Source organism: Lipophrys pholis (genome assembly GCF_963383615.2).
Source record: "Lipophrys pholis genome assembly, chromosome: 18".
In the NCBI taxonomy this organism is placed as follows: Eukaryota; Metazoa; Chordata; class Actinopteri; order Blenniiformes; family Blenniidae; genus Lipophrys; species Lipophrys pholis.
Window position 1 is genome coordinate 19,717,292 of NC_137646.1, and position 11,021 is coordinate 19,728,312.

At 42.9% G+C, this 11,021-nt stretch overlaps 1 protein-coding gene across 1 annotated transcript; it reads left to right on the forward strand.

Annotated features, from left to right (window-relative positions):
* The first annotated feature begins 254 nt into the window (after positions 1–254).
* Positions 255–6,454, forward strand: zdhhc21 (zDHHC palmitoyltransferase 21). Its single transcript, XM_080486811.1, has 8 exons — positions 255–500; positions 892–1,056; positions 1,159–1,257; positions 1,404–1,515; positions 1,924–2,062; positions 2,267–2,383; positions 2,912–2,955; positions 3,761–6,454. Exons 2-8 carry the CDS (start codon positions 903–905, stop codon positions 3,891–3,893), a joined length of 798 nt encoding a protein of 265 aa, XP_080342937.1. The 5' UTR covers positions 255–500; positions 892–902; the 3' UTR covers positions 3,894–6,454.
* The last annotated feature ends 4,567 nt before the right edge of the window (positions 6,455–11,021 follow it).

Genomic DNA, 11,021 nt, shown 5'->3' on the forward strand with positions numbered 1-11,021 from the left:
CATACTTGTACGTGACAAATAAAACATTCTAATCCAAACATCTGTGTAGTTATCTTGTTCACCTGAACATATTCACCACATAATCCAAACTATGAAGTGGAAAGACGATAAATTTAATCCCGGCGCCTCACCCCTGGATTAGACCAATATGCATTTACTAAATGTGACCGGAAGGGGGCAGCAGACTGTTTTTGATGCACCATCACCTGAGCACATGCTCGTCAATCAAGCAGCCGGAAAAAAATACACATTTTACATTAAACTGAGGGGAGAAAATAAGCCGGTACCAAAACGAAAGCAGTAGTACTGTTAGCCAGGATATATGTTATGAGAAGTTTCTGAGTAAAACATTCCGTTCAGCGTGTTGTTGACGGCCTCTTGTTTTTTGAAGCGATCGGACCGGAAGTGCAGCTGGAGGCAGGTACTGACCAGACCTGTGCGGCCGCCTTCACCACCTCCGATGAGGAAGTACCTCCACCGAAACCTGCGCTGAAATCTAAGTAAGTATCCCTTCGTTTTCGGTCCTGAAATCACGGATGCCGCCTCTGGCTGTGTATCGCGTCAGGAGTACATGTAGATAAATGAATTTAATGAGGTGGGCCGCTGATGTTAGCTAACACAGGGAGGCTGCAGAGCCCAGCCCACCACAGTGTTTATCATCACTGATGGAGCTCAACACAGCCACAAAAGACTCTCTATGTGGGATTAAATGTTGTTGTAATAGCTGCAGTTAATAATAAGTGGAATGTGATAAACATCGGGCTTGTTTGCTACAACACAGTAGTTATCAGGTTGTATTGAATCTCCTGTTTATGCAATACAAAGCCATTATCAACCCTTATTATCAACATCTCTATATCAGTAGTGGTAGTACTCCTTGATGTGTTGCAGTCTCTGCAGCCATGAAGCTTCGCCTGCACTTTGTGGTGGATCCCATGGGCTGGCTGTGCATCAGTGTGGTGTTTGGGATCTGGCTCTACAACTCCTTCTTCGTTCCCAAACTGGTTCTGCTTCCTCACTACGACGAAGGTCACATCCCCTGGGCAATAGTTGTCTGTGAGTATCTGTCGACACATGATTTAAAAATAAATAAATAAATAAAAAATCCCCCCACTGACTCAGGTCAGTATGAGACTGTATGAATGTGTATTTATCCAGGTTATTACATAGCATCAGCTCTCTGCATAGCAGCCCTGTTCAGAGCTTCCACGGCAGATCCCGGACGTCTTCCTGCGGATCCTCACATACCTCACTCCGGTATGGGAACAGAAGAAAAATCTTACCTGTACCCACTTTACCGTGTATACACCTATGATTAACATGTACTAAATCCTTATCTCTTCAATAACATGATTACGGATGTCATCGTTGGTAATAAAGTGATTGTGGCCTTTATATTGCAGAGAGAGAGCAATGGGAGTTGTGCAATAAGTGCAACTTGATGAGGCCCAAAAGGTCGCACCATTGCAGTCGCTGTGGCCACTGTGTGCGCAGGATGGACCACCACTGTCCTTGGTGAGCACACACTCTTGAAGGTATTGAGCTGTCATTTAGTAACTGTTGAATTGAAAGGAGGATAACAAAGTAATGATCTGGGACGAAAGTCATGCCCTCTACCAGTATCTTGAGTTTATGCAACCAGCTGCCTGCTGATATTCAACAGTTCAGAAACATTGTACACAAACACTGGTTTGGATTCTGGATTGTGACGTGCCCTCGGGGCTGCGATTGTGTGTGTGTGTGTGTGTGTGTGTATTTTCTGAGTATACCCTGTGATGGACTGGAAATCTGCTCACGGTGTACCCTGCTTTTACCTTTTATTAAGCTCGTAAATTGGCATAGAAGATGGATCGTTATTTTATATTGCCATCACAAGCCACTCATGCCTCATGCTGATCCTGAATCCAGTTTATTTCCTTTCAGGATTAATAACTGTGTGGGAGAAGACAACCACTGGCTCTTTCTTCAGCTGTGCTTCTATGCTCAGCTTCTCAGTCTGTTCACACTGGTGCTGGACTTCTGCCAGTACTATTACTTCCAGCCACTGACAACGCTCGACCAGGTATCTAACCCACAGCTTCAGCCTATTGGCTGCAAGTTCAATCCACACATATTCATTGGTTCCATTCGCATGGCCATAACCAGGTTTGTCTTTAATTTCTGTATCGAAAAAAATAAAAAATAAAAATAATTTCTGTATCAACAAAATGTGAATTTTCTTTAAGTGCCTCACCTCAGTGTGGTTGCTTTGTTTGATTCTCGCCAGGAGAAGTTTACAACACGTCATGAACTGGCTCTGCTGCGAGTCTCGGCGCTCATGGGTGTGGTCATGTTCGGGGGCATGTCGAGCTTGTTTTACACTCAGATGACGGGCATTCTCTCCGTGAGTATTCAGTCATTAAGCGGACGAGTTCCTGTAGTTTTCGATCTCGACTGAGGTTTGAAGTCTCTTCCCGCCTACTGCCGCTGTGCTAATGAGATCATATTGTGGCCTCATTAGCTAAAACATGTGTTTTCAGGCTGTCGTCGGTGTTGCACTCCATTGTGCAGGGCGTGTAGAGTGAACGCGATGGCGCTCATTTTCAGCCGTTTGAAAGCAAGACAAACAAAGCCGCAGCTTCAGACAGGCCGACATGACTCAGTACACAGAAATAAAACAATCAATGCCAGTAATGCAGCGATCAATAGGCGCGAAACAGGAGAGTGTGTGTGATGTGTTTGTAATCCAAGACATGACATCACTAACCCACAAGATATTAATCCTTTTTTTTTTTTCACTGACAGAACAAATTAATGTCTGAAATGGCCATGTCAGTTGGTTTTATGATAAAAAAAATGAGTATTGTTTCTTACGTGTTTATTTATTTTGTTAAAATGATCCAGTCATTTCACTTTATTCTTCTTCTTACAGGATATGACCACTATTGAGAAAATGTCATCCTTCTCAAATGAAATGTGAGTGTCTTCCGCTTCACTTTTATTTGCAAGTCGCCTTCACAGAACAGCTTAGTATTTGAGCGAACCCGCTACTTCTGCTGAACTCTGCGAAAACGATCAATCGGAGTATCTGTTTGGGCCGTGTACAGCTCTACATGTTTTCATCTATACTGATAATGGTGAATTGAAGGAAATACTGTAATATATGACTCCATTACATGTGTTATTTTTGTAGTATTTCTTGGGGGGAAAAGCATAAAATCCACAATGTTTACGCTCAAGGAGAAGCTTTAGAAAATCATTTCACAAAAACGTAAAAGATTGCTGAGACCAAAGAAAACTCCTGCATTTCTTTTAACCAGTCAGATTCGATATACTTCTTCGAAATAGCGTATTGTAGGACAGTAATATTCATCTGATGCCAAGTCAGTCTTTAAGAAGCGATAAAGTCCATTTCAAGGATTTTCCAGTAGAAATCGTGAGCTACGTATGTGGGATTTCTCTCAGTTTGAGATTTGATCTTCTAATTGATGTAGTGGTGCGTCTGAACTCGGAACATTTTTCTTCAACTGCACACGGTTCCAGTTTACTCACATTGCAGAACGTCGGCTGGGAGAATCTATGACGACGGTTAAATTTGCAGAAACGAAAAACGGCCATGTTTTTATGTCAGTGTTTGGTTTGACTGAGCTTCGTTAGTATAACCAAACGGGGTTCAGGGAGTCTTTGGAAAATTGGCAACAAATGTTAGATTGTCTTCAACCCTCACACGCCCGACCTTTCGAACTCGGTGCCATTAACTCCACGTCATTGTTCCTATTAGATACGGCATCAAGAAGACCTGGCAGTGGGCTCTCGCTGAGGTCTGCGGCACTCGCTGGAAACTCCTGTGGCTCCTCCCACTCCGCAGCAGGAAGCCCCTCCAAGGCACCCACCACTACCGCACCCACGTGTAGGTACGCCGGCGGCTCAGCCCGCCCCCTACCTGCACAGACGAGACACTGCACACGCACTCGCCGATCCATCTGCTCGCCTTCGCCGACCTCCTCCTTGCTCCGAGAGCCGGGCAGCAGTCGTGGTTCGTCAGTGGATACTCAAGGCTTTTTCTTTTTTTCTTTATTTTCTTTTTTTTTTTTCATTTTTCTTCAGAAGGCCCCGGCTGACAGTGAATAGGGTCACGAAACACCTTTGAGAGTGATGGATACGATGCTTTTTTTACTCACTGTGACTGCGACTTTGTGCGTTTGGAGACCTTCGTGCTTCAGAAGGATGGAAGAGGTTGACCTGCAAGCAGCTGGCGAAGGAGACCCCCTCTCAGGTTACTGTAATAAAGAGCCTTTACTGCTGACCTTTAATCAACTCCTGACAGAATTGGGATAATTTCAGCATGTTTATCAGAAAGGATTTTTTTGTATCAGGTTTGTGCCTTGTTGTTTTTTTAAATGTTCATTTGTCACACAAGCTGTGAGCGTTTTTGTTCATTTTTAATTTTTTTTTTGTCTTCAGCTGCATTCCTTTCACTGGTCTTCATTTAATGATTGACGAATGTCTCTTTTTTTATTGTTATATGAACGTTTTTATGAATTTTATGTTTTATTGCGACGCATGACCTGCTGAACTGAGATGGTAACTTGAATCTTGCCGTGCGTTTCTGTTTTGCTCCGTGACCGAGTGGATATGAAATATGTACCAGAATAGCTTTACGACGTGAAAAGAAGTCAGAGTTGGAACCGAGCTCACGCAATCCACTGAACATAAGTTGGTGTTTAAGCTTCATATAATGTCCTCAGAGATAACTTAAATCAGGCTTTGATATTCTGTGTAAATTATCCAGGCTGATGGTTCGTAGCCAGTTAGCCCGGAGCTAGTTAGCTTAGCTTTCGGTGAAACCGTAAACTCGCGTCAATGAAAAGCAATTTCTCACTTGAATGCCGTCCATCTGATTGAATTGTTCAGCCCTTTATCCCGTCCTACAATCCCCCCCCCAACCTTAGGATGTGTCTTCTACCTCTCTACATTGCGTCTGTCACACCTACTTCAGCCACTAGAGGTCACTCCACATGTTCACGGTTGAGAAAAACCAACAGTCTGCTTATATTTGCAGCTCGTTTTCTCACATTTTAACCAACGGTTGTTTTCTAATCTTAAGGCTAAGCTAAATTGCTGCGGGCCAATGGACAATTGCGGGAGTTCTCTCCATAATTCTGAAATATCCCACAATGTCAACCTATTACTTAAATCACTGATCTAAATGCACGTTTATTTATTAAATTTCTTTTTTTTTACTGTGAGCAAAGCAGTTTGGTCTACTTGTGGGGACGTACAGTTGGTACACTTAATACAACACTGGAGATTTATTGATGGTAGTTTTTGCTGTTTTTGTGTTCAGAGATTTTATTGACGTGTTTAACAAGATACTTAAGGTGGTGATGACGATGATGATGATGATGATAGCAATGTGTGGTTGTCCTCGTCCGTATTACTTGGCAATCTCTTCGCTAAAACTGTACGTAAGCAAAAGCTTAATAATATGTGGGAATATCACTATATTCAAGTAGTTTTAAGTGCCTCTTTGGGTTTTGTGTTTCTGCTTCCAGTTTAATCAGCATCGTCATCTTGCGGCCTCCGTACAAAGCCAAAGAACAGGGGAAATGTTGCAATACAAGCTTTCACTTACACGCATGTTTCGCCAAGTTACAGACGGTAGCGGTTGGATTTTATGCACTGAATCTCACATTCCCACACAAGTCGTTTTTGTTGCATCAGTGGTACTTTTGAAAGAGTCTTTGCTCTGTGATGTCGGTGGGGTTCCTCAGACTGTTTGCATGAATGTTTTTTTTTTAATCACTTATAGTCAGGGTTCTGGATGTTTGTGTGATTTATTTTAGAATTTTTTTGTGATTGGCACTGAAAAACGTTGACGTTGGAAAGCAATAAGCATTGTGTATCACTAAAGCCATTCTTCTAGTTAAAGGGGTTGAAATCTGTTGTGTGCTGCAGAGTTTATAAACTGGTGTCTTGTCTTTTTGTCTGATCGCCTGACTTGGACAACGGTCAGTCCTTCAGTAGCCTCTGCCAAGAGCAACACTACTGTAGCTGTGCTGTGTATCGCTCTACAGCATATTTTCATGGTAATATCGACACCGAACTAAGTTATTTACCGAACAACAGAACACCTTATTTCCTTTTTATTAGCAGCGGAAGGAAGCCGGAGGAGGAACATTTATCAGAGGTTGTGCTTCTCTCCTCTCAGATGTTAACGGGCGTCCCCCAGGGCTTTCAAATGGGATCCTCACTTTGTTTATTTCTTGTTTTTTTTTGTTTTTTTTAATGTGATCTGAAGCTGTTTTGATTCTGACCTCAGACGCGGGAAACATTACTGTTTTGTGAATTCATTTAATGCACTCTCATAATATCACTGGTTTTGAAGTTGAATTTCCAATTGCCTATGTTACAAAAGTATTCAATGTGATTACAGGAATATATAGGTATCCATATTTAAATAAATTAGATTCTGAATAAGTTTGACTTGTTGTGTTTTTATCTGGAATGCCAGGAACTCTTATCGGCTGCATCTGCAACTTATATTCTGCTTTTTCACCTGTCATGTTTTTCCTTCCTTTTTTTGTGTAAGGTGTATGCAATACTTTATATAACAGCTATGTCTTAGTCAGATACAAAAAAGCAGAGACGTACAAGACGGGACTAATACTGGGCAGGAACAGTAGCCTATTAAAAGCTCCCTTCGTATTGCAGAAGTCTTTAGATTGAGCAGAATAAGTCGCTGTTGGTACAGAACCAGCACATATAGTCTGATGTCTGGAAATGACGAATGTACTTTTCTTATATGTGCTTCACTGGAGGAATCACATTTACCCATTCACACTTTTTGATTCGATTTTCTTCAGTGAAAAAATGAGCAGCACAAAAAAAAGGTATAACCGTAACATATATTCAGGTCTGTCATTAAAATCGGTTCATATAATGAAGATTTTCTACAAGGCAGTATCAGGAATTGAACCACCAACCTTGGCACTGGGCGACACGCTATCTTCTAACCCGGAGCGGCTTGGAGGAACCAAGAAAGGCACGAAGACTGAGGTATCCACAAGCACACGGAGAAGGTGCAAACTCCGTTCTGAATGCAGCTTCTGGTGAGGATTGTCCATATTCTCACCAGTTGGCAAGTGACTTTCCTGCTCATACCGAGTCTGACAGACAATGGTGTAAGGCATCTATCTTTTATCAGCCCAACAATGAGAAAATGCCGTCGCAACCATAATGTCTTCAATTCACAACAATGTGGAATGATCACAATCGAGCCATTCATGCTCATAACATGGACGAGCTGAAACTGATTTATAGAGGAAACTTCCTGCTGAGCAACGTGCCAATGTCTCGTCAGCTGGAAGCTTGAAACTATTGTTTTCCCCTCTCATTGTAAATACAAATATGATCCGACAAGCACTTAGCAACCTGCTACTAAGGATGAACTTCCTGCTGCGATGTCGCCTCTGCTTTTCCCGCTAAGATAAGTTGAAAGAAGTCTGATCGTGTTCGACGGTGAAATTACGGCCGCGGAGTTACAAGATAAATGTTACTTGTTTTTGTTTTTTTTACAGGCTCAGCGTCAAAATCATGGTTCCGTTTGTTTCCAGCCAAGTGTCGTTTGTTTTGAGGGGTTCTCCAGTGTCACTGAGGCGCGTGTAATGAATTATTGTGTGTCATCTTAAATGGTTTCTAGCTGTTCACTAATGCATTCATACACGTGTCGCCCCCAAACAGCTTGACCAACTATTATCTTCTGAATTGAGATGAGATTATAAATCCATCCATTCGTTGATATATTGATTTAGACATTTTGTTTTTAGTGTTTAATCAGTGTTGGATCATCACTGGTAAATCCAAGTTTATCCTGACTGTATATGTATATTTCTCTCACGAGGGCTCTGAAATGGGTTTTGATGTAATGTATAAACATATTGAAAAGCATGTAAATAATAGATTCAGCCAGCTGTAAGACGTTAGCCTCTAATTAACGTATACTCACTAGTGAAACAATAATATTTAACCATAATTATTCAGTTGTCACCAGTACAATCATTGTACTGTTTTTCACACGTTTGCACATATCAACTGTAGTTAAAAATACCAAATATATACATGTTTCCTTAACAAACCTACAAGTTTTTATTAAATTCGAACCAAAATTGTCGTACGAGCCCGATGCTCGCACGGGTGACTTCATTTGTGATCCTGACCACGATCCAGCGTGTCCGTCCCTGGTTCACGGGACGCAGACATGTCCGTGTCCATATACTGATACAAAAGGTTTTAACCCGCCGCGCACTTAATTTGTCGGTGTTGGCTTTGGGACGATCACATGTGAGGAGTCCAGTGGAGATGATAGCAGCCCGCAGCTGCCCGGGTTGAATGTGCTTTTAATCTGTGGTAATGGTTGGTCAACTGGATTAATTGAATAAGGGACCACCTGCTAGCTTTATGGTCTATGGCATCTGGCTGAACAAAAGAAATAATTAGCCGCGTGCCTGATAAACATAAATGATGCTTGGAGCAGTTATGTCTCACATACGAGGCTGTTTACCTGTCTAGGATTGGAGTTAGTGGCTTGGCGTGTATTGTTACTATTCTGCCAAGCCGAGACACGGATTAAGTTTACGCCATGAACACAGAATTTATCACTGGATCACTAATTACAGGCCGCATGATCATTTGTAGATCTAACTCCATATGGGCCATATATCCTCTACGAGCTCATGAGCGGACCCATCACAACCATCTCAGGCACTTTGGTGCCTTTTTCCATCCCACGTGTTTCCTTCCTCCGCCCAACACAAACATCAAAACACCTTTGTGACTCGTTAAGATACAATTGGAGTTTTTTATTGACCCCCCCGATCGCGCTTAAACATCGCGAGAACTTATTTAACAATGCCGTTTTCTCCCTTTTGAATAGGATAATTAGATTTGTCAGACCTCAGCGGGTCCCGCGTGCGGCCGGCCTCGTGGCAGGAGTCCGCTGCGCGCCTCCATTTTCAGCGCCGCGGCTGAAACCTTCCCGAACGTGGAGGTATTGATTGGTGTATTGATTTTCAAATAAGCTGCCATCGTAGAAAGCAGAAATCCAATTAAAAGTTGCACTTGAAACCGTTAATCCAATCAAGACGATGAAATGTATCGATTTTAACCTCAAAATCAATAAGGTGCAAGCGGCTCTGTGCATGCGCCCGGCGCTCGACGCATCGCTTTCTCCAAAAGGAAAAGGCGCACGCTCACTGTTGTCTCAAGAATGTGTCGGACATACCGTTTTCCGGCGGGATAATCTTTTTTTGAGCTGAGCTGAGCGTGCAAAGCACAACACTGTGGATTTTTTGGGGTTTGGTTGCCAAGAGCTAATTCTCAGATTTAAATAAAAGAATATGCAAACTTTGAAAGGGTTCAACTAACTCATCAAACAAACAAACAAACGCTCCAGCAGAATATGTTGGACAATTCGGGGGATAAATGTGTAAAAGCAAGTTGAAACCGACAGAAGTGCAGATAAAAATCCACCAACTTCAAGACGAAGTGACGCCTGATTATCAGGATTAAACACTTAAAAAAAACATCATTTCAAATTCCTGTTGAAAAGCAACGCGACCGGTGAAAGTCCATGTAGCACCAGAGTGAAGAAATAACCGTTAAGTTTATGTTTTTGCAGGTAAAACATGAAAAAAAGAACTCATTATTTTAAGTCGGGCCGGAAATTGCTCCAGTGGGAAGACTGTCAATTTCTTTTTTTAGAGTGGAATGGTGCAAATGTGTTATTTGGCTGCAAGTGAAGCAACGTGCCCATGGTGCACTTGAATAAATAACATGCAGACCAGCTCTGACACACACATTTCAGTTCAGGGGGCCACAAGCAGTCAAATGTCATCTGTGTAACCAGTCTTGTCAGGGCTCGCCACGTGTGATCGAATTACCCGAGGCGCATGTTTCCTCCAGGTCTGACCGGGTCCATAGCGACTAATGCCAGTTTGCATTTTTCGTAACGAGGTCTTTATTGGCACCATCGGTCCGGTTTACAAGATAAAGTTTCACGTGACAACACATAATCCGCAAAAAAAAAAAAAGGAGTGCGTTTACACTGCAGCAGCGGACACATGTAGTTAGTAGATGTAGTTAGTATGCCGGGCCACTGGAGGGCGCTGTCGCTTGATTTGGTTTTGAACAATACCCTATAAACCTGAAGACAATGGAGAGCACCCGACATCCGCATGGACCGATGACATATGGGATGCTATCAGGGGTGAGTCTCAACTATTAAACTACTGATATGGACGATAAAACTAGAATATGTACTGCGGGTCGTACCACTACGCGGCCGCCATGTTTGTTTACAACAAGAATGAGCAGGAGGGAGGGGGAGAGATGTGCATGCGCAGTAGCAGGCTCTGTAGCCTCCGGGCAGTCTCTGCAGGAGGGATTTGCGGATACAGTGCATCCTCAAACTGGTGCGTGTAAACGGACCCCCCCCCCCCAAAAAGTGAAGAAAGTTTTGCGGATACGCTCGAATTCGTTGCCGCTACTCTTAAGAAATGTATTAGAAAATGAATGTTTTCTTTTAAATGTTTACAATGTGCTCGTTGTTTAGCGGCCGAGATGTGCGGGACCGATTTGGGTCTTAAGCTTGACACCCCTGATGTAGACAGACAGATATTGTAAAGGTAAGCTCAAGCAATTTAACATTTATTATTTCATTACAGTAACCAACGTGTTACTGCCAAAAGTACTCGTGTAATAAGTGTTATTCTGTCGGGTTTCTTTGCAAATTTGTATCCCCCCCCCCCCCCCCCTACCTTTTTGCGACCTTCCGTGGCCTCGGTGTGATCGGCCTTTCTCTCTGCTCCGCTGGTACTTACCTCCAGCAGCAGCTGCTGAGTGTCTCATTGTGCTCTCTCTTTAGGAGGCAGTTCCCCTAATGAGGCCGCTGATTAGTCCTTTATCGGAGCCAGATGCACCGCAAAGGTCAACTGTAAACAGGTAGACGTGAAGAGCAGCAACACGGGGTAATTAGCCGCGGG

Bases quoted from the DNA above. Each gene is read 5' to 3' on its own strand.
- zdhhc21 (XM_080486811.1), top strand. From the start codon at position 903: ATGAAGCTTCGCCTGCACTTTGTGGTGGATCCCATGGGCTGGCTGTGC. The intron at 1,057-1,158 runs GTGAGTATCTGT...GTATTTATCCAG, and splicing joins CCCCTGGGCAATAGTTGTCT to GTTATTACATAGCATCAGCT. The intron at 2,384-2,911 runs GTGAGTATTCAG...TTCTTCTTACAG, and splicing joins AGATGACGGGCATTCTCTCC to GATATGACCACTATTGAGAA.